Source organism: Ruditapes philippinarum, unplaced genomic scaffold (assembly GCF_026571515.1).
Source record: "Ruditapes philippinarum isolate M1 unplaced genomic scaffold, ASM2657151v2 ctg4583_1_1_1_1, whole genome shotgun sequence".
NCBI lineage: Eukaryota > Metazoa > Mollusca > Bivalvia > Venerida > Veneridae > Ruditapes > Ruditapes philippinarum.
In genome coordinates, this window is record NW_026857247.1 from 55,078 (window position 1) to 80,265 (window position 25,188).

Below are 25,188 nucleotides of genomic sequence, written 5' to 3' on the forward strand. Positions count from 1 at the left end.
TTTTCAGGATTTGGTTCCCATGGATACTCAAACACAGATTAGCAATAGCAAGGAGCATATAAAAATGTTATATAATAGTCTGTCTAAGTTAAAAGATATAACAGAGAGAATGGTTCTTCGTGCCACTGGTTATGCAAGTGATATGTTACAATTTGGCAGGGAATTAAGGTATGTCCTTTCAGTTTTCAACTATTTTCTGACACCATCCCACCCCTTCCCCCCCTACACTAGGCACACACCCACAATCATTTTTAAGACTAAAAAATTCTTGAAGTTGTCATTTTAAACACTGGAGTTATGACCTAGACTGCAAATGATGATCTTAACTAAAAAGGCCAAATCAACAGACATATAGCTAAAATTGCCATTTGTAATCAATAATATATCCCCTTTATTGATAGTTCTAGATTTAATTGTTAGGGCATCTTAGGCCAAATGTTAAATGTTACTGACTTACGCTCACACGTCCCTCACCCCTGTCAGTTTGAAAACTTTTAATCAAGGAAACGCCATGTTAGAAAATGCACAGAGTGATAACTTAGGTCTTCCTCAATCAATTCAGATGGAGAATTGCAACCTTAACATTTTCCCAGTGACTAAAAGCCAAACAAAATTTGGATATTTTTTATTTTAGTGACTGATTTTACAGGTAACTGAAGGCAGAGGCAATGGCATTTTTTCAGTTGACAGGGACATGTTTTCATCTAAGAAATTGGCATTTTCTGGCATATGAATGCCAACATGAGAAAACGACCCTTAACATTATATAACAAATGACATCATAAGATGTTAAGGATGTCTTTGATGTTAAAAATAAAAAAATGTTAAAGATAAATATGAAAAAAGTATCAATAAGCAAATTTCAGAAGCAATAGTAATGGATACATGTACATGTATTTAAAAATCAAATACGTCAATTTATAAAAATAGTAAATCATGTTATTAGTTATTTTCTCATGCGGGTGGTCGTATAATATTGCAAATAATTACAGATTTCAGAAGAAGATGATGAGTGTGTTGCATAACATTTTTGGAAAATTTATGTGAAAGACCTAAAACAAAGAATGACTTTGATACATATTTTGAACTGGACTGTTTGGTGAATAGGGAGAACTATTGTACTCACCCAGGCGTCATTGTCAGTGTCACACACACACACACTTAGGTTAGGTTTTGCATGCAAGTTCGTGTCTCCAAAGTACTATAGGGAATGGGTTGTAACTGCACACACTTAGTTGAGGGTATAATAAGCGGTCATTGAACAAGGCCTGGATCTTTTACATGGATTTTGACAGAATTATGGGCCTTTTTGCTCTTATTAATTTTCAACATTGTCCAGGCTCTTGTTTTTTCCATCAAGTACTTGTCCAGGCTCTTGTTTTACTATCAAGCACTGAGAAAGTCGAGCACTTGTTGGTCAATATAATATTATACTTTTTGGTACTACTAGTACAATTAAATATTTCAGGACCTTTATTTAGTTTGATATTAATTTCAAATTTTATGACCATTTTATTTTTACAGTGCAATGAGTAATGACGCCACCCCAGTGTCATCCTGGGCAACAGGCTCTAATCAAACCTGGTCTCACCTAAAAAAGGGATTTAAACACCTGTCTGTGGAGTATGCTGCCTTAGGAGATAAGGCCTCAAAAGAGGTAAGTTTTACTTTTTGTAAAGCAGCACGCCTCCAGATTCATGCTTATTTTCATGAAAATTTTGAAAATGTATTTGAATGTGTAATATTGTGAAGTAACCAAAAGGAAGCAGTTTACACATTAACAATGGGACTTACAAACCATGTTAATTACCAAAAAAGTGGTCAAAATATGCATAAATAGCCTTTTTCTTGCATTAGTAACGCAGTAGAAATATAGTTGTAAATACTGAAAAATCAGTCATTAATCTTACATAATATGTAAACTATTACTTTAATCTTGAAACTTTTTACTTTTCCTTACATCTTTGATCATTTTTCTCAAATTTGAATTTATTGAAATATTTTGACTCATCTGGAGGCATGTAGCTTTAAAGCTGAAAAATTCTCTTCTTAAACTAATGCTACTGTACATACATGTATTCAGATCATGGACAGTGATTTTTCATGATATATTACAGAAGCCTTCAAAAGGTCACTTCCCAATTGAAAAGTTTCTTTTGAATCATGCATAATTACCAAAATTCTGAACCTACATCAGATTTTTTACTTTCCAAATTAGCTATTTTAATGGTTAATTTCCCCAAAAATCATGAGGTTTTGGCTTCTTCCCAATTAAGTTTGAAAAAGCACTGTTGGAACCTAGCTTTACGTCTTTTGCAAAGATGACCATGCATAATGTTTGTTGCCATTTCTGACCAACTGTATTATCTTCTGCTGTCACTTTGATCAAATGTAATGTCCACAGTCATTAGTTAAATAATCCTCTATCCATTGTATAACGTGCCTTGTTATACTTCCAACAGAGCTTTTGTACTGATGGCAGACATTGTTCATATTAATTTTTTGCCTGTAGTGCAAAAATAGAAGACTACCTTTTAAATTCATTATTCAGTATCATTTACATACTGCAAAATCATCATTATTCGCTGGGCACTAAATTTTTAGGCATTTTTGGGGTGGTCAATCCTCAACTTTTAGAGCCAAAGAAATTTCATTTTGTCTGCAGTTAGAATAATTTGCATTTTAATCTTTGCGAAAATAAACAATCCGCAAATTTAAGAACCCACAATTATAACAAATCACCAAAATTTCATTTCCACAAAATAAAGTGAATTCACAGTAATAATATTACATAGTGAAACTTTCCTGTCTAGCAGGTTTTGGTGGAATATTTGGTGTCTCAAGTTAGTTATCAAGTACATATGTACCATTAAATATTGATTTTCAAATAGGTTCCAGAAGGGATTTTTTTGTTCAGATACATGTCTATTTTATTATATAGTTTCCATTATCAGGTTGGTTTCATAATATTATTGTCATGTTTAGCTTATTTGACATTTATATAACATTCAAAGACATGTCCATATTCTTAATAATGAATTAAGTAATATGGCTCGACATAAGATATCTGAGTTTTAAAAAAATGAGCCGCACCATGACAAAACCAACATAATAGGTTTGCGACCAGCATGTTTCCAGACCAGCCTGAGCATCCGCGCAGTCTGATCAGGATCCATGCTGTTCGCTATCCGTTTCTCTACTTGTAATAGAGTTGGTAAGCAGATGCGCAGGCTGGTCTGGATCCATGCTGGTCGCAAACCCATTATGTTGGTTTTGTCATGGCGCGGCTCAAATGTTCTAACTTAATAGTCTCCTAATAATGGTTGCCAAAAAGCAAACAATGAGTTATTGTAATCTAACTCAATATATTTTATGAGCAACCTTATGTGGAAATGTGTGTTCTTTGCTTAATGAGGGTCCATTTGCCCTTACAGGCACTGAGAGTACAGACCCCCTCATGTGAAATCCCTGATTGGGATTGCTCTGGACTCACTTGGGTCAAGTTCACTGTTATTAAAAAAAGATAAATAGTTTCCAGACAATGAAAAGAGATAGGAATGAGATATTGTAATCAAACTTGGTATATGGCAAGCTTATATGAAGACCCGATTGCTTTCAGACTTACTGGTGTGAAGGTCACTGTAATACAAATGGACAATATCATATGTAAGGAATGATTCTTAGGTCAATGTCATTGTCCCTGTTACAAAAATAGAAAAATGGTTTCTGGCAGATGGGCAATTAATTATAATAATTATTGGTACACAGACATGATGAAACAACATTAAATATAGGTTGAGTTCAAATTTTGCTTCAGACTACTTATTTTCAATAAGTAAATTTAAGTTGCTCAGGTTGGGGTATGCTCACCTTTATCTGTAGTTTGTTAATGTAACTAACTAGATGATATTTGAAATGATGAGTAATGTTATTGTTAAATTCTATTTCATTCCATCTTTCTTGTTGGTTACTGAAAATGTCATGTTGGAAAAGAAATGCCCTCCAAAAGCACATTTATAGGAATGTTCTTATTATGCACCCTTTCACACAAATTGGGCAGTAATCTTACAAAAAAATCAATTTTTCATTTATTTTCTGAGATTGTTTCCCTATTATCCTTTGCAGTCTTTTCCATTTTAAGTGTTTCACTTGATCAAGGCAAGACTTTCAAATGTTATATTTTTAGGCTTTTTGACCTCGAGTCCCTTTAAATTTCTGTATATTTTTTTTAATGTTTTAATTTTAGGCTGCTGAAGAGGACGAAACAGTTGTAGAAAAGTTGTCATTACTCCTAGATTTAATAATTTCATATAAGGTGAGTATTATAATATATACTTTTCCTTATTCATTTATATATGTACATTTAGGGAACCATCTGTAGACGAGAAATTCAACCCACAGCGGTGAGGGGCAAGTTGTTTGAAGTCAACGACCTTAACCACTCGGCCACAGACGCCCCTTAGTCCCTTTTGTTGTAAAAGGAAGTTCACTATCAAAGCACTGAAATGATGAAGCTAACAATTTGTATAGTTTAATCACATAAACAACAGTGCAGGAGTGTAATAATGCCATTTAATAAAAAACAAGATAACACTAGTGAAATAACAATTTAAAGTGACAACAATTGCGTTATATACAAACATAGGGTTAAAGTGAGCTAATTTTAGCAATACACTATAGACTCTTTTAGAGATAATGACTATTTTAACTGTAAAATGTTCTTAATTTAGATTTGTGATGAATAGAACTTATTGAATCTAACAATATTATCAATGCCAGAAGCTTGAAAATATGATTTTATCAAACTTTTTAAGTAATATAAGTTTAAAATCTACATTCATTTGTATCTTCTATTGATGTTACTGCACAGACTGTCTCTTCGAAACTTCAATAAATCATGCCACTTGGGGCAGAATAGTCTTGTCCTGGGGTTTCTTTTTGAGACATATTTCTAGAAATATAGGTGTATGCTTTTAAATTTTCCTCAGCATCTAGAAAGGCATAAAGTAAACCAAGAAATAAGCATGACTCACAGAATCTGTCGGCATGGTGGCCATTTGTGATAATCTAACAACATTAGCGGATGTTTTCCATTTAAGTTACAGTAACTGGTGATTATTTTATAACATCCACCGAGAGTATCATCTCTGTCATCATAATATGAGCTGCGTCACGACAAAACCAACTTAATGCGTTTGCGACCAGCATAGATCCAGACCAGCCTGCGCATTCGCGCAGTCTGATCAGGATCCATGCTGTTCACTTAACAACTCTATTACAAGTAGAGAAACTGATAGCCAACAGCATGGATCCTGATCAGACTGCGTGGATGCGCAGGCTGGTCTGGATCCATGCTGGTCACAAACACACTGTTGGTTTTGTCGTGACGCGGCTCATATATTGGTGGAGTGAAAATCAGTATTTATCAGGCCCCACCTGCAGTGTGTATTTCAATACATATCAACATATGAGCATTACCAAGGCTATAACAAATAAAGTACTTAAAAGATATTGTTTTGAAGTTGATACTTTCATACCAACTAACAGTAAATATTGTGCCGTTAATTGAAAATCTGTTTGATGAAATCTCAAGTGAAAAACAATTTTAAAATGTTCTAAAAGTGTTTATGTCAAAAAAAAGTGAAATGTATGCTAAGCAATTACATGAATATTTCTGAAGAAAACAGAGTAAAATTCAATTTTGTTGTCACCTGTTTTTTATTTATTATAAAAAAAAACCATTAAAGGAAGATATATTCTGTTTAAAAATCTGGTAACACTTTAAATGTAAAATACCAGTAATTTATATTAAATAAATCAAAAGCCTTTTTAGCTCGACTATTCGTAGAATACTCGAGCTAATGCAGTCACCCATTTGTCGGTGTGTGCGCCCCTGTGGTTAAGTTTTTACGTGTAAGCTGGTTTCTCTGTAACTACTGAAACTTCACACACTTGTTCTCTGTGATTATCTAACATGATTTGTAGAAGTCTCAAAACTCTGAATTGCTTTTTTGCTTATTTATGCCCCTTTTAAGCTGGTTATCTCCATAACTACTGAAGGGTTTGCGCCTTTTTTGGTGACTATTTTCTGCATCAATAATAATCAAGCAGTGATTTACTCGATAAAATATCTTGTACCTTTTTGGGACAATTTAATGTATTCATAAATGTAAGCATTATTATACTCAATAAAACACTCTTGTGACAACTTTTTTGAAAAGTCGAGCGATGTTGTCTTCCGACAGCTCTTGTTTGAAATGTTGAGATATTGGTGAATGTGACTTTTGCTAATATATGATTCAGAATATTATTGATTGTGCTACATTCTGTTAATTGTTGGCAGTCTCCCTCGTATCTAATATTCCTGTAATGGTAAATACATAGACCTTTGGCTTTGTGGTGTTTTATAGAGTTGTATATTTGTGTTATTATGTAAATATGTATGTGTAAGACTGATTGACGTAGTTTCCTGTTGTTTTGAAAGGATGTGTTTAAAAATGCACGTATTTTAAATTAGTTTTATGAATCATGTATATTATAAGTATATATGAGCCGCGTCACGACAAAACCAACGTAATGCGTTTTCGACCAGCATGGATCCAGACCAACCTTGGGCATCTGCGCAGTCTGATCAGGATCCTTGCTGTTCGCTATCAGTTTCTCTACTTGTAAAAGAGTTGGTAAGCGAACAGCATGGATCCTGATCAGACTGCGCGTATGCCCAAGGTTGGTCTGGATCCATGCTGGTCGCAAACGCATTACGTTGGTTTTGTCGTGACGCGGCTCATATATTTGTGACTGTTGATTACAAGATAGAAGACAGTGTGGCTGGTTTAGTTATTTGTTTGTATGGGCTTATATTGTATTATTCAGCACAACTTTTTCACTTAAAGAAGCTCCAGGGAATACCAAAAGTCTAAGAAATTTTAAAAAAAATTGAAATTTAAAGCTGCATGCCTCCAGATGAGCCAAAATATTTCAAGAAAATAAATATTGAGAAAAATGTACTAAAATTTTATGAAAGGTAAAAACATTCAAGATCCAAGTGACATTTTAAATGTTCTATGCGGTTTGCTGTATTTTATCACCATATCACCATATTTCTACTGCGCTACTAACACAGTAAGGGCTGTTTTTGCATATTTTGACCATATTTTGGTAACTTTTTTGGATTGTAAGTGCCGATTGCAATATGTAAATTGCTTTATTTGTTCATCTCATAATATATTACTTTTAAATACATTTCCAAAATTTTCATGAAAATAAACCTGAATCTGGAGGTGTTCTGCTTTAAAATATATGTATCAATTTGGACACTTGAAAATATGTAAAAGGTAAAATGAAAAATACTGAGAAATATTTGAAAATCGACTTATCTTTTTTTGCAATTTTTTAGCCTGATTTAAGTTAAAGGGTTTAAACACTTCATTTTTGGGTCATTTTGCACAATAGAACAAATTATTCATTAAATTCTGAGAGAGAAAGATCAGTGCACCTAAACTGGTCAGACCCATTGAGTGGTACACAAATCTCTCTAAAATAAAAGTCCCGTCATTTCAAAAAACGTAGCGTGTAGTAGCTTTAAGCTTTTACTTGAAAATCTTTAGTCAGAAATACTGAAATCTTGGCTACTGGCATTTTTTTTATTGTTAACCTAGTTATATTATGAATCATTTTCAGCACCACATGAGGAAAATATCAAAAGCATATCTTATAATTTGTTGTTTGTTTTTTCAGGACCTCTGTGATAGACATGAAAAAGGGGTCTTGCAGGACCATCAAAGGGCTGTACAGAAAATGGGGCAATATAAAAAGAAAAGAATGTCTGCCACTGTTCAAAGTTCAGAGGTATGAATCAACCCCTTAGCAAAGTACAGTTGACTCTCGGTTACTCGAAATCCAAGGGACTGGGCATTTTACTTCGAGAGAAACGGAATTCGAGTAACGTGGAACTGCCGCCATTACGTTGACAGTCGTACATGTATATACATGTGCCTGATTAAATGTGCAAAATAGTAGTTTTGTTATTGTTGTTAGCGGCAATGCTGCAATATTTAACCGTTGAAATGACGGTAAATCACTTACAACTACAAATTATAGATGAACAAAAATATATCATTCAAAATTTAATACATGTATATAAATAGTGAAACATAAACACACAATTATATTTGGTTTAATTGATCATCGAACGAAAACGAAAGTACAAATTAATGTATGCAAAATAACGGAACATTAATTATACAAATGTTATTTACGTTGATAACACACATCAATACCTAGGCTGTTATTTGACTAACACCCGTCATACTGGCACGAGTCACCTTTCTTAAAGAAATGTAATTAAATTTTAATTTAGTTATCTAACTGTTAAAACCAATTAAGTGCTGAAATGGATTAAATCCTCTTATACGACGTGTTAATAATACATGATGACCAATTAAAAATTACTATGAAACGTGTAAATCACGAGTGACAACATCTCACCTTGATGTCGGTCGTCTGTTTTCACACTTCGACTAATTGAGATGAAAATATGTTTGACTTTATTTGACTGGACCAAATTTTCTTTTCGACTAAACAGGAGTCTCTGTTAGTCAAAATTTGACGTAAGCGGAGTTAAAATACAAAGATAAAGAAGGAAATTTGACGGGACTTTATAAATTCTTCGACTAACGCGGAATTTTGAGAAAAGCAATTTTGACTTATTGAGAGTCAACTGTACTATAATTATAAGTATAAAAATTGCTGTAGATAAAAATTATGTCAGCAACTTTGGATTCTTTCATGTGAGGAAGCTGTTCAGCTAGCTAACATAGCATTAGTGGTTCTACTCATGGCCTGTTTGTGCCAGAAATAATGCACAGGGGAGCACCTGAGGTATTTCCTATACCAGTTAACCTAGAGGATGGCCATATGACCTCTAAAACCCAACCCAGTTAGCTTTAATGGTGATGAGATTTGTCTAACCAGTACTTGTGTCATGTGTGGAAACATGACCATGACCCCAATAAGGTCATTACCCCTGATGCCTAAATAGTTCATGAATCACTAGGTACTGCTCCCCTTTGTTATGTCTTTTCCTAATATGGTTGGCCACAGCTAAGATTAAATTTTTGTTTCATAATGGTTTATGTAAAAGGGTTTTGGAATTTTACTTGACATATTGCAAATGAAATGGCTATTTCTGTTTTGAGAAAAAAGTTTGGAGGTCAGTTCAAATTATGTAAATGAAGGGGAAGAAGAATGCTTCCAAACTGTAGCGTTTGCTAACGAGTAGTGAATTATATATTATCACATTTTTTCTTCCAGTTATTAACGTCATATTTGTATAGTTGTCAGTATTCATGGCAACCTTTGTACATTATTGATGAGCTAAGCTGTACAAAATACATAGAGGATACTTGAGTTTTTTATGCCACCGCAGCATCTGCGATGCGGTGGCATATAGCGATTCACCTGTGTGTGTGTGTGTTTGTTTGTTTGTTTATGTGTGTGTGTGTTATATAGATTATATAGTGAACTTAAAAAATCTTCTTGTGAAAAACCACTTGTCCAATTTCAACCAAACTTGCAGGATTGTTCCTTGGGTGAAGGGCTTCCAAAGTTGTTCAAAGAATTTCATTCCATGCAGAAATCTGGTTGCCATGGCAACCAAAAGGAATAATAAGAATGAATTTAAAAAATCTTCTTGTAAAGACCCAAAAGGCCTAGAGCTTAGATATTTTGCATAAGGCATTGTCTGGTAGACCTCTGACAAGATTGTTCAAATTATAGCCCTGGGGTCAAAATTGGCCCCGCCCCGGGGGTCATTGATTTTCTCTATGTACATATAGTAAAAACTTAAAATACCTTCTTGTAAAACCCAAAAAGGCCTAGAGCTTAGATATTTTGCATAAGGCACCATCTGGTAGACCCTTACCAAGATTGTTCAAATTATAGCCCTTGGGTCAAAATCGGCCCCGCCCCGGGGTCATTGATTTTCGCTATATGTACATATCGTAAAAACTTAGAACACCTTCTTGTAAAGACCCAAAAGGCTAAGAGCTTAGATATTTTGCATAAGGCATTGTCTGGTAGACCTCTACCCAGATTGTTCAAATTATAGCCCTGGGGTCAAAATCAGCCCGCCCCAGGGGTCATTGATTTCAATATATACATATAGTAAAAAATAAAAAAATCTTATTGTCTGAAGGTACAAGGCTTAGAGCTTTAATATTTGTTAAATAATATCATCTAAAGGTACTCTACCAAAGTTGTTCAAATTTTACCTCTTGTGTCAAAATAAGCCCTGCCCCTGGGAGCCATAGGTTTATCCTATATGTATATAGTTAAAACTTAAAAAATCATCTTCTCTAAATTTACAAAGGATAAAGTTAAGATATTGTGCATGAAACATTGTGTAGTGAACCTCTAGCAAGATTGTTCAAATTATAGCCCTGGGGTCAAAATTGGTTCCGCCCCGGGGGTCATTGATTTTCATTATGTACATATAGTGAAAAAAAAAATTTTTCTCTGAAGGTTCAAGGCAAAGAGCTTTGATGTTTAATATATAATCTTTGATGTTTAATATATAATATCATCTATAGGTCCTTTACCAAAGTTTTCAAATGTCAAAAATTGGCCCTGCCCGGGGGCAGTGATTCTCATTATGTACACGTAGTAAAAACAGAAAATAAAACAAATATTTTCTGAATGGGAGAAAGCTATAGCTTAGATATTTGACTTGAAATGTTGTTTGGTGGACCTGTATCAAGATTGTTATTAAACCCTTGGGTCAAAATTATGCCTTGCCCAAGGGGACAGAGACCTACTTTCTTGTCCTTTGATGTACAGCAATGACATTTTGACCTTGTGCACAGTTTTAGTTGTAAAATTGAACTTTGACCTAGATTTTGATGATGTGACTTACTTTGTTGTCCTTTGATGTACAGCTATAAAATTTGAACCATGCGGTGGCATAGCATTTTTCTCAAATGCAATCTTGTTTCTATAACTACGAGATTTATTTTCATTAAAGTGGTATGAAAAGAAATATTTCACAAGTACAACATGTGAGCCGCGCCATGACAAAACCAACATAATGGGTTTGCAACCAGCATAGATCCAGACCAGCCTGCGCATCCGCGCAGTCTGATCAGGATCCGTGCTGTTCGCTATCAGTTTCTCTTCTTGTTACAGGGCTTGTAAGCGAACAGACTGATGCGCAGGCTGGTCTGGATCCATGCTGGTCACAAACCCATTATGTTGGTTTTGTCATGGCGTGGCTCATGTCCCTTTCTCTTACTTAGTGTAAGATTGTCTGTGTCTAAACACTGTGTTATTTCAATATTACTATAAACTTACGTTACCAATATTTGTAAAGTTTATTTATATGTCTGTTGCCAGTAGGTTACATAGTTACTGTTTGAATTTTGAAAAAGAATCGTTGAAAATTACCTATATGAAAGAATTATACTGTATAATTGTATATTTTCTTAAAAGCTAATCGCATGTGCAGGAAATGAGTGCTGAATGGTTAAAACTCTACTTGAGAATAGCAGCATGATATGAGCCGCGCCATGACAAAACCAACATAATGGGTTTGCGACCAGCATGGATCCAGACCAGCCTGCGCATCCGCGCAGTCTGATCAGGATCCATGCGGTTCGCTTACAAACCCTATTACAAGTAGAGAAACTGATAGTTAACAGCATGAATCCTGATCAGACTGCGTGGAGGCGCAAGCTGGTCTAGGTCCATGCTGGTCGCAACCCATGCTGGACGCGGCTCATATTTTGTTACTGAATATTTTATTCTATTTACGTACAATATTCATGTGTGATAAATAATAGAGACATTCTTTGTTACAACTTTTTAAGGACTGACCATAAGTTTATGTAAGCAACATTATTTTACTGTTTATAGATTTTATAAAAAAAATTCTTTAGATACATCTTTATACCCTGATTTTTTATGTAAATTTGACAAAATTGCTGGTTTTTTTTCTTCATGAACTGCTCAGTCTATTACAATAAAGTCAACATACATTTGTATATATATTCTGATAAAAAAAATATGATTATTTATATACAGGTTGGCCAGGTAGAACAGTTGGAGCAGAAAATTTTGGAACAAGAAGGTCAAATAGCAAACATGGAAAATAGGAATTACTACAGCTTACACTGTCTTCAAATGGAAACGCAGTTAATACATGCAAACTTAGACATTCTCTACGATATTCTTGCCTCAATGACAGAAGTTCAATCTGTGTCACATGGAGAGGTGAGTACAAAAATATTCAACTCCCAGAACGCAAGCTGCCTATAGCATCAATATAGAGTCTGGCCAGCCTGCATATTACTTTTATGTAATTAGACACTGTATTGTTAGATAACTGGACACTGTATTTTTATATAACTAGACTATGTACTGTTATCTATTTAAACACTGTACTGTTATATAATTAGACTATGCACTGTCATTAGGCTTTGTAATGTTTGGTTCACTTTGGTCCAAAAGCCTAAATATTTAAAATTTGAACATACATTAGCTGGGGCACAAAAAGCTGAAAAAGATGATAAAGGATAACTCAGAATTAAACTAAAAATCCATGTTTAATGAGATTCTATAAGCCCAATTTAAATTTAAGATATCATTTTTGGTTGTTTTGCACAATATTCTTGAAAAAAATGAGTGAACAAATGATCTGAAATTTTGCTTACAAGTTGATGGGTATTGAACTACATGAAACTATAAAAATCTCAGAAATGAATATTTCTAGTTACGTCGTGTCAACAAACCTCAGTGGAGTCCCTTTAACTATAGTATAAATCGTCATATGACCATTACTGTATTGATATGACTAAAAACCCAACAAATTAAGAATTTAACCTTTAAATTTCAATCCGTCCATAAATGAAAAATTGACAGTTTAAAGATCAAAATTCGAAACACAAATTGCAAAAATTCAGGAGAGAGTAGGTTAATGGTGTATTTATGTAACTTATACATAAATACACATATACTTTTTTCTTATGACTTTATGCTTATCCAATAGCAAATGGTCAGTGACCACATAAAAAATTAGTTGTTTTAATATTGTATCATAAGCGTTTTTCATGATCAATTATTGGTCAAGTCAATTATTTGAAATATATAACAAATAATATTCAACTTGATAACAAAAAAATTGAGCATAATGTTACTTTAAATTACATTCAGGGTAAAATTGTATTATGTAAACAGTTAATATGAAGGAGGTAGAAGATTCTTCTTATATCTGCACAAGAGATTTAGTCTTTCTCTCCACCAGCTAACAATAGCCAGAAAATGATATTCAACAGGCCTTCATGTGACTAAAGTGTCCTTTCAAATGCTTCTCTATAAAAAGAAAGGATAATTTCTGAAAGAAAATTGAGCCGCGTCACAACAAAACCAACATAGTGCGTTTGCGACCAGCATGGTTCCAGACCAGCCTGCGCATCCTCACAGTCTGATCAGGATCCATGCTGTTCGCTGTCAGTTTCTCCACTTCTAACAGAGTTGGTAAGCAAACAGCATGGATCCTGATCAGAATGTGCGGATGGGCAGGCTGGTCTGGATCCATGCTGGTCGCAAACCCACTATGTTGGTTATGTCGTGACGCGGCTCAAATATATTCATCTATATTAACTGGAAATGTTTTCTTTCCTGTTTTTTTCAGTTATGCAAGGTATGGGAAGCTATTGGACCGATCGTTGAAAACATTCGTGGCGAGAGTTCATTAGCAACAAACAGAAATTCATCATCTTCACCAACAAACAACAACAAAATTGTGATATAAATCTTCACTGATTTCGTAAACAATTTACTATTACATGTACATGTAATTATCAAAAGGAGTGTTTTTTTGTATGATTCATACACGAAGATGAAGTTACGTTACTTGGAAATTATTTTTGAAATGTCACAGGATGAGTGAGAATAGAACCAAAAATAAAGTTACTCCAATCAGATAATCCCAATTTTCTTTTGTGTTTCTATTTTGGTTTTTAATTTTGTTTTTCCTATTTAAAATAACCTCTCTCTGCAATGTTTCTGTTTAAGTATTAAAGCAGCACACCTTCAGATTCATACTAATTTTCATGAAAATTTTGAAATGTATTTAAAAGTAAAATATTTTTTAAGTCAAATTTAAACATTGCAGACAACACTTACAGTCTAGGTTTATTACCAAAAAGAGGTCAAAATATACAAAAATAGCCCTTACTGTGTTAGTGATGAATACTGTTAAATCAGTCATTTATTGCACCTAAAATTTAAATTATTTCTAGAATTGTTATACTATTCTTAAAATCTTTGTGCATTTTTTTCAAGTTTTATTTTCTTGAAGTATTTTAGCTCATCTGGAGGCATGCAGCTTTAATAATATTTTTTCAGATTGTGGCCTAATATGTATTATTTTATAGTATGAAAAGACAAATTGAAATTTTTTCAAATATGATGCTTTCCCAAGTCATTGGATGTTTTAAAAAAAAAAATTGAAAAAAAATAGACATCACTTCTTGATTTTATATGTGCAAATATGCAAACTTCTCTTTCTTATTTAGAAAACTATGTCAGGAATTAAACAATTGCATATGTGTATATTTATTTGCTCATTTTTTTTCAAATTCCTGTAATCTTGGGTCATTTATGCACATGTATATATATATACATATTTTTTTGCTAAATTTTGAACTTATACTTCAATGCTTCCACACATTCCTATTAACACATTCCATTTTCTCATAATTATACCAAATTATCCATTCGAAAATCAAACTAAATTGAAGACCTGACTAAAATCGTTCCTAAATTAAAACTAAACTAGTATTATAAATACAAATTCAATAAGATAGAATCTCAAATCTTTATTTCACCATAGATTAACCCTTTCACTGCCATAGGGACGGCTTAAGCTGTCCCTGTTATTTTCGGCATATTTGCCATATGGACGGCTTTAGCCGTTTCAATAATAATTATAGTAATAATAATAAATTAATGATAATAATAATAAAAATAATAATAAATATAAAGAAAATTATACCATCGACAATAATAATTATTATACTAACAGATTTGGAAACATATATAATTATTATAATACTTATAACAAATAATAATAATTATATTAATTAATAATAGTAATTCCTTAGAAAACCCTCTGGCAAATAGGTTAAAAATAAAACAATAACCCTCTGGCAGCGAAAGGGTTAAAGACTGTTAATTTATCTTTTTGAGAATGACAATAGCATTGATTTGAGCACTGAGGTTTTTTAATAAATTTTGCTTAAAATTTTTCTTCTTTTTTTTTACAAAGTTTTGCTAGTTAAGACATGTAGTGTATGATGGCCATTTGTCTTATCTTTTAAAACCTTTTGACTTTTTTTCACTGATTGAATTTTTTTTCAACTTTTTTTTTCATGTATGAAAATTGAGTACTTTTAGTTATTGTGATTTTCATTTTGCTATTGTTTGCATTGCCATGGTAACTACATGTATAAAGTTTTTGTCTGTTCTTTTTTTCATTTTGGAAAAAAATTGATAACTCTTAGTAATTGTGATTTTTAATTTTGCTGTCATTTGTGTTGCCATGGTAACTATAAAGCAGCATGCCCCAGATTTATGTTAATTTTCGTGAACATTTTGAAAAATGTATTAAAAAAGTATAATGTTGTGAAAACAGAGAATTTTCAAAGTAATTTACAGATTGCAAACGGCACTTACAATCCACGTAAAGTACCAGAAAGAGGTCAAAATATGCAATAGTAGATCTAATCATTTACTGAGTTTGTCATCAGAAATATGATGATAAATGCTGCAAAATCAGTCATTAATAATAATCAAACACAACATGTGAATTATTACTTGAATCTCGAATCTTTTTACTTTTCTCAGAATTTTAGTACATTTTTCTCTCACAAGTTTGATTTTCTTAAAATATTTTGGCACATCTGGAGGCATGCAGCTTAATAAAAGGCACATGTGATAATATTATTATACAAACTTAAAGCCTTATTATATACTGCTACATGCTGATAATTTTATTTGTAAAAAGTATAGACATTTAGATATATGTAAAATGAAACTTAACTGATTATAGTTATAGAGCACCTAGTTGATTTGAAATTTGACTAATTTATGATAATATGGCAGTACATCTGAAGCTTCTTTTGCCTCCTTTTGACATTATTTGGAATATCTATTTTTAGAACATTTTTGTCATATGAGTGGGTAGGACTAGGATGTAATTATTTGAAAAATACAAAAACATCAATATTGTGGTGCCAGTAAACATGCTTGTTGGGGTCAGTTATATTTATCAATATTTAAAACATTAGCGGTAATTATAGTGCAAAAATTTATAGAAAAGGCAAAAGTTTTCTGGAGTGACATATTGTTTACATTTGGTGATACTGTCAAGTACAAATCCTGAAATGAAACTTAAGAATTCTTTATTTTTATAAGGACACGGTTTGAATTTTCAGAGGAGTTAAAGATAAAAAAAAGGTGCTAAATATCAAAAATGAATATAACAGCTGTTTGTAGAAAGAAAATAGACGGTCAGTTGAATTGTGTTCATTTAGAGTGTATATTTATTGTGTATAGAAAGTCCTTGAAATACATGTAAAGTGCTATGTAAATATTAAATAGTTGTTACATTGACTTTTTAGGTATCAGAAGCGATTAGGTTAGTTAAAATTTTTGTACTCAAGTTTGGTTCTAACCAAAAACTGGTTGTAACAAATATAATTGTTAAAGAAAACTGACTGCACTGAAAATTGATGGTAAGAAAAATGATTATACCAGTGTTAGAAATGGTAAAAGCTTAGCCATACGAGCCGTGTCACGACAAAACCAACAAAGTGCATCTGCGACCAGCATGGATCCAGACCAGCCTGCGCATCCATGCAGTCTGATCAGGATCCATGCTGTTTGCTTACAGACCCTATAACAAGTAAAGAAACTGATAGCGAACAGGATGGATCCTGATCAGACTGCGCAGATGTGCAGGCTGGTCTGGATCCATGCTAGTCGCAAACGCACTTTGTTGGCTTTGTCGTGACACGGCTCATATATCTCAAGTCTGCATCTTAGACTAACTGGTCTTGAAGTCACCCAAGAAGTCATTTTGTTGTGACTCCAGGGTTCATACCCATTGTTCATGACTGAGTAGCAAACACTATTAAAGCAACACACCTCTAGATTCATGAAAATTTTGAAAATATATATAAAAGTAAAACATTGTGAACTGAACAAAAAAACAATTTACACATTGCAACAGAAGCAAATGAAAACTTCAAAGTCATCTTTGTAGCAAATGAGTATTTCTTTTGAAACTGTAACAAGATACCAAAAATAAAAAGTTCTTGAGAAACAAAATGATAGCATACCCTGAGGCATAATGGACCTTTAAAGAAAAATTTAATAAAAGGGGCATCAGAGGCCGGGTGGTTAGGTTGTTGACTTCAAACCAGTAAAAATCTATGTTCAATGATTTTATGTTTATTATGATTAGCCTCTGTTGTTAATTATAATAGCCCTAGTTTGAAGATTTACTTAATGTTATTAAGTGTCAGTAAATGTTAAGATATATATACTTAAATGTCTTTAATTTTGTTTAAGCTTATTTAAGGTGTTAGTTTATTTAAATGTTTAAGTAGATGTTAACTTGATATACTACAGTTTTCATGTGTATATTATTATAGCCATACTATTAGTTGATTGTGAAATGGTTTTTTTTTCTCAATTTGTTTGTTACTTGCAGATATTATTTTTGCCCTGGCCTGTTATATCTTTGTTTTCCCCTCTACCTCCCTTGTTGTTTTCCCCTATTCTTGTTTATGTGTTTTGTCTTTACATTGGTTATATGTGACTGGCTGTTGTTTGGGGCTTCATTCCTTGGATGCAATCCTCCCTAGTAAATCTATACCCTTATAGTTTTAGCTCAACTATTCAAAGAATTGGGAGAGCTATTGAACTCAACCAGGCGTCGGGAGTCACACTTTTGTTACATGTTTACGTTTAAGTTGGTATCTCCAAAACTACTGAAGTAAATAGGTTGAAACTTCACACACTTGTTCTCTGTTATGATCTAACATGATGGGCACAGGTCCCATAATTCTTGAATTAAATTATTATTGATTTATGTCCCTTTTCTTACTGTCAAGCACTGAGAACAGTCTTGCAGAGAGCGCTTGTTTGTTACAGAAGTATTGTAGATTTGAGCCGTGTCATGACAAAACCAACATAGTGTGTTTGTCACCAGCATGGATCCAGACCAGCCTGCACATCTGCGCAGTCTGATCAGGATCCATGCTGTTCGCTTACAAACCCTATAACAAGTTGAGAAACTGATAGCTAACAGCATGGATCCTGATCAGACTGCGCGGATGCGCAGACTGGACTGTATCCATGCTGGTCGCAAACCCATTATGTTGGTTTTGTCATGATGCGGCTCATTTTAGTTGCTGAAGTTAGTGTTGTATGAATCATTCCTATTTCTGTATAATGCTAAGATTATGTGCTTTTTTTGTCCTGTAATATTCACCAGGTAGTAGAGTGAGTTACTTCATTGCATCTGTCTCCAAACATTCATGTTTATATGTAATATTGTTTTATATATTTACAGATTTTTTCTAAAATGATACAGTGTATAGTTAATACAGATGAATATCAGATTTTTTGTTTCTATAATTTAACCCTTAACTTGCTGGAATCAAAAGTGATCAACCTATGCCACCAGTATAGAGCCAGGCCAGCCTGCACAGCCGTGCAGTCTGACCAGGCTCTATACTGTTGGCAGCTTAATTTTTGTACATGTGTATTTTGATATTGAAGTCCCTTGAACTTTGAATGGACTGTTTCAAATTCAAAACGGGACAGATCCATTATAGAAACATAGCAAGTTAAGGGTTAAATGAATATATTTATTTTGAAGTACTTTCACTAGTTTGTATTAAGAGTACTAGATTAATAACTTTATTTCATATATAATGATTATAGATATATTCAATGCTCACAAGGAGTGAATACCTTTTTAATCTCACATTAAAGGGAAGTAAATGTGAGTGATATACAGTGATAAATATATGTTATATTTCACTGATTAAATATAGTATTTTATTTAAGCTTAGTTGCATGTTCTTGCCTAATTTCTGATTTAATGTTGTTAGCTATTAATTCGTGGTTGTTCCATCTTTTACCAAGTCATTATTGCTTTTCAAGAAAATTTATTTGAGTACTTAACTGAGTGATCTTTTTACTAATTTTACCAAAACAAAAGTTTTTATGCTAAGTATTTAAGCATTTTGTTCTTGCATTCCAACTCCTTGTTTACAAAGTTGAACAGAAATATTCACCTATTTAACTATAACTGCCAACACAATTAGATAATCTTATAAATTTCAGCAAAGACCAATAGTGTTATCAAAAATAAGATGAAAGAAACAAAACTATTGCTTATAAATTTTAGACCAAATTTTTCTGGACTGTTCAACCCCTTAAGTGAACAGACTTCAATGAGTCTTTTTTTAAGAATTAGACAATCTGGTATATTTCAACCATAACAGCTCTTTAATATACCATAGACATTGCTGTAGACAACAATGTATGCACTTTAGGATGTAATTATGTCAGTTTATTTTGTTGGATAAATAGTTGTTTTGTATCACATAATTGTTTTCATTCATTACTTTTTCAATTACTTCCAGTTAATTAACCCTTTCCCTGCCATAGGGCTGGCATATGCCGTCCCCATTATTTTCGGGGTATTTGCCATATGGACGGCTTTTGCCGTTTCTATAATAATAATAAAAATAATAATAATAATAATACTAATAATAATAAATATATAGATAAGTATACCATCGACAATAATTATTATTATACTTGCAGATTTGGAAACATACATAATTATCATAATACTAATAACAAATAATAATAATTATATTAATTAATAATATAGTAATTTCTTAGAAAACCTTTTGGCAAATAGTTGATCAATAAATAAATAATCCTCTGGCAGCGAAAGGGTTAAGGTTAAAGTGTTCATTACATTCTCTTTTTTAGTGTCATTTAATCTTATCACATATTTTCCTTAAAAAAAACATTGGCACTGTCTTTTTTCTCAATATCATGCAATACTTGTTATATTGTCTTTCATCATCATCATCATCAGCTTCATCATAATCATCAGCTTCATCATCATCACCATATTCATCATCCAGGAGAGAAATTAATTTGATCAATATTTTAATTGTTCAGGTAATACTTTATGGAGTTTTGATTCTAGTTTTAACACTTTACCTGCTGAATTTGTTAAATAGATTGCCCTGAATTTGTTAAATAGATTGCCCTGAATTTGTTAAATGGATTGCCCTGAATTTGTTAAATGGATTGCCCTGAATTTGTTAAATGGATTCGTCCTGCTTTGAATTTGGAAGAGTCCATTCAGAAAATAGGAGATTTTCAGATGAAAATTTAAAAATTGAGCTACCAACAGTATAGAGCCCAGTCAGATTGTGTAGATGTGCCAGCTAGCCTGGCTCTTTATACTTAAAGCAAAGGCCAGTGACTTTCGGTTAAAGCAGTTTGAGGGTTAACCTAAGTTTATTTTTTATATTTGAATGAGGCTTTTTATACTCTGATAAAGAGCTTAATATTTAGATGAGTTATCCTGAAGGTTTCACATGAACAAAATGTTTGTTAATATTACTATGACTATTTCCGGAAATGTAGTTTTATATTTCGTAAGTCGAGAGCAACAGCACCAGGCAATAAATTATGTTGATAGTTTCCTGTTACATTACATGGTATGATATGACACTGTCCTGTTACATTACAAAGTATGATTATGATGTTATCCTGTTACATTATCATATAATGCTGCCCTGTTTACTGTCCTATTCTTTAACATAACATAGTATTTTGTGTGTGTATCCTGTTACATTGGATAGTAACTGTATGATATATGTATGTCCTGTTATATTGGACTCAGTATGATATCTGTGTATCTTGTTACATTAGATAGTATCATATGTTGGTATCCTCTTATTTAAAGAAACTTTTCCATTGGTCACTGTAAAAAATAAATCATTTGTTAAAGTGTGCCATTTTATTTAATCAATTTCATTTTTTCTTCAGTCCAATAAAAAGCAATATTCTTTTGAAATGATATTTTTCTTATAATGTCATATCAGTATAAAAGTGTAGATTTATATATTTGTAACATTATAGTACATCTGTTTATTGGTTTTTGCAATTTTATTTGTGTGCAGATTTAGATGTTGTTTTTAGCGTTTCTGTTGTGAAGAAAAGGTCATTACAAAATGAGCTGTGTCATGACAAACCAACATAGTGCGTTTGCGACCAGCATGGATCCAGACCAGCCTGCGCATCCGCGCAGTCTGATCAGGATCCATGCTGTTCGCTTACAGACCCTATAACAAGTAAATAAACTGATAGCGAACAGCATGGATCCTGATCAGACTGCGCAGATGCTGATGTTGGTTTTGTCATGACGCGGCTAAAATTATGATTGCTGCAGCATGGTTGTTGTTGTCATGCAAAAATGTTAATGTAGCCCATTCTTCAAACATTTTAAAAAACTTATCAACATGAGAGTTAGAATACTTGCCTATCATGACAAGGTGCGCATGCAGTAGTGAGACAAGAAGACAAGGGTCATAATTCTGAAAGCTATATATTTGGAGTTATGCCCCTTTTTTACTTAGAATTTTTGTCAACATTGATTTTTGGTAATTTTATTGTCCTTAACAGTTAATTGTTTAGATTGCATGTGATGCTCTTGTTTTAAATATAAATGTACAAAATGTCATTGTAGCCACCAAGCGTAATGGTGATGATATTTGTGAGTTGTAATTTTTTTTGTGCACATACTATTTTTGGTTCGTTAATGTAAAAATTTATGTATAATTTGGGCTTGTTGATATTTCAAAATGTGTACAGATATATGTTCATCTTCATGTATATATTTCATAAGAAAAACAACTTTGTGCTCAATTACATTTTATGCTTCCCGAAAATAGTTCTTGGGAGCATACAGTTGCTGGTCTGACCTTCCATTACTTCACTGATATTTTAGTTACATGCTTTCCTCATTTAGGTACATGACCTTCACCTTTACATTTATATATAAAGGGTTTGAGGTCAGTGCATTCAATGTCACTGAGGGTAACTAGTTCGGCTATTCTTAGAATAGGGAGAGCTATTGTACTAGCCAATGCATCGGCATTGGTGTCACACTTTTGTTCAGTTTTTGCGTGCAAGTTGAAATCTCTAAAAGCACTGAAGGAAATGGGTTAAAACTTAACACACTTATTTCAGAGTATAATAGGAGGTCACTGTCTAATATGTAAGGTCCATAACTCGATTATAGATATTTACAGAAGTATGACTCTTTTAGGGCTTAGAAAATTTTTCATTATCCAAGCCCTTGTTTAAGCTTTGAAAATAGTTGAGCACACTGTCCTTCTAAACAGCTCTTGTAATATTTTTACTTTCCTAGCTTTTGTTGTGTTTGGAAGCTGATATGGTCATTGTCAAAGTCACCAAGACTGAAACAAACTTTTATACTGTTCATCATTGTTTGGAAATGATTTTAATTGCAATTCCTTGTCAGGGAGCATTCGTCAGTGTCACTGATATATTTGTTTACTTGAAGACATGCGAGGGATCACAACATGTGACAGAGCACATAGGGATCACAATATGTGAGGTATCACATAGGTATTACAACATGTAAGGGGTCACATAAGGATCACAACTTGTGAGGGATCAATTAGGTATTTTATCAGTCTTTTATCAGAGGAAATCATGTACGCAACACCTCAGAAATGCAAGAGTGCAATTATTACCATGTTAAATATAGATTAAATGGCCTAATGTTATGTGATTAAGGCATCTCAACAGTAAGCTACTCTTTAATGGGTAAAGATGTTGTAAATAGTATATACATTTACATACACAGAAATTATAATCACCATTCAAAAGTTATTGTATATCTTTCATTGTTATTATATTATAAACAGGCTTGTTAATAGTGTTCTTTTTGAATTAATGACATGTTGATGTAATTTATTATTGTTGATAAAAAATGTATATCGGTCTAAATAAAGTACAAAAAAGAAACACAGTTTTATTAACTTTATCTTTTTGTGTGTGAGCAGTAAATCTAGATATCTAATTTTTATGCCCTCGGGCATATAGTGATTAAACCGTCCGTCCGTCTGTCTGTCTGTCCGTCCATACGAGGTTAACTTAGAACAACAAGTTGGATTTTTCTAAAAGTCTACCTGTACCAATGGCTTGTAAGTTTACACACTTACTAATCAATACAAAGTACATGATCTGGGCAAGTTACATAACTCTGGCTTTCATATTTACCAAGTTATTGCCCTTTTCAGCACTTAAAAAATGAATAATGGTTAATCTAAAACGGCAAGTTGGAAATATCTTAAGTTCTGTCTATACTAATGGCTTATAATTTCCACACTTACTTATCAATACAAAGTACATGATATTGCCAAGTTATATAACTGTGTCATCCATATTTCCCAGTTATTTCCCTTTTTTCACTTTGAAAATAGGGCCTTGTCTGGTTAACCTATTTCGGCAAGTTGGATTTATTTTAAATTTCTCCTAATTGTTTAATTTCTTTAATGATAGCTTTCATATTTAGTAGGTCGATACCTTTGATGGTCCTCTAATTTTTTGTGGAGTAAGCGGTCTCTAGGGTCAAGGTCTTGGTCACTGGTTTAAAAAATAAATATAAACATTTTTGCTCATACAGCCTTTATATTTTATGTGATGTCTTAGTTTAATACAAACATGCCAAGGGTCCTCCTTCTTTGGGTGTAGTAAGGGGTCATTTGGGTCAAGGTCAATGTTTCCAATGTCAAGGTCACCAATGTTAAAAATAGATTTTTACATTTTTACAGGTGTATTTACCTTATTCTATAGACAGATGTTATTTATAATTGATAGAAACATAAACTTTGATGGAGTTAGTGGTCAGTTGGGTCAAGGTCACCAGTGCTAAAAAAAGTTTTTTACACATTTGCTCATACAGCCTTTATTAAGTGACAAATATATATTTATATTTGGTAGAAAGATAACTTGCATGGTATTCATCCTTTTGAATTGGGTAGGGATAAGTGGGTCAAGGTCACTTGTGCTAAAAATAGATTTTTACACTTTTGCCCATACAGCCTTTATTTATTGACAGATGTATTTCATATTTGGTAGGAAGATAACTTACATAGTATTCTTCCTTTTGATGGAGTAAGGGGTCAGTTGGGTCAAGGTCACCAGTGCTAAAAATAGATTTTTACACTTTTGCCCATACAGCCTTTATTTATTGACAGATGTATTTCATATTTGGTAGGAAGATAACTTACATGGTATTCTTCTTTTGGATAGAGTTAGGGGTCAGTTTGGTTAAGGTCACCAGTACTCAAAATAGATTTTTACACTTTTGCCCATACAGCCTTTATTTAATGACAGGTGTATTTCATGTTTGGTAGGAAGATAACTTGCATGAAGTTGAATATTTTTCAACTTCACAACTTAGAGCAATGACTTGGAAACTTATATTTCTCACAATTACAAAATGCCATGACTTTATCAAGCTATATAACTTAAGTTTACAATTGTTTGGCAATTTTTCTGTCCGTAACTGAGTGAATGGGTAAACATTTTTTGAAATATTGCTACTGACAAGAATCTGAGCCGGGGGCATTTGTGTTTAACAAACACGTTCTTGTTTAGATCTAGATTACTATAATATGAAAATTGGATAAATTTGGCCCAATATTCCTAACACAAGTTCAGAGAAAATATTCTCCATCATGGATGTTTTTCTCAAAGACTGGTTCAGAATTCTTGTCAATGATCAAGAAGTGTTAAAGTTTTGTTTTCAGCTTTATTGATTGATATAAAATCAACTTTAAAACCATAATTGAGCCGCGTCACAACAAAACCAACATTGTGCGTTTGCGACCAGCATGGATCCAGACCAGCCTGCGCATCCGCGCAGTCTGATCAGGATCCATGCTGTTCGCTTACCAACTCTATAACAAGTAGAAAAACTGATAACGAACAGCATGGATCCTGATCAGAATTAGCGGATGCGCAGGCTGTTCCGGATCAATGCTATTCGCAAAC

General features: G+C 33.0%; 1 protein-coding gene across 1 annotated transcript in view; it reads left to right on the forward strand.

The window, feature by feature from the left end:
* LOC132749174 (sorting nexin-8-like) overlaps positions 1–13,979 on the forward strand; it is a 34,124-nt gene extending 20,145 nt beyond the window's left edge. Inside the window, exons 8-13 of the mRNA XM_060738882.1 lie at positions 8–168; positions 1,525–1,657; positions 4,247–4,315; positions 7,738–7,848; positions 12,076–12,264; positions 13,685–13,979. Coding sequence (XP_060594865.1) covers positions 8–168; positions 1,525–1,657; positions 4,247–4,315; positions 7,738–7,848; positions 12,076–12,264; positions 13,685–13,804 — 783 coding nt within the window. The 3' untranslated portion in view covers positions 13,805–13,979. The remainder of the gene's footprint in view (positions 1–7; positions 169–1,524; positions 1,658–4,246; positions 4,316–7,737; positions 7,849–12,075; positions 12,265–13,684) is intronic.
* The last annotated feature ends 11,209 nt before the right edge of the window (positions 13,980–25,188 follow it).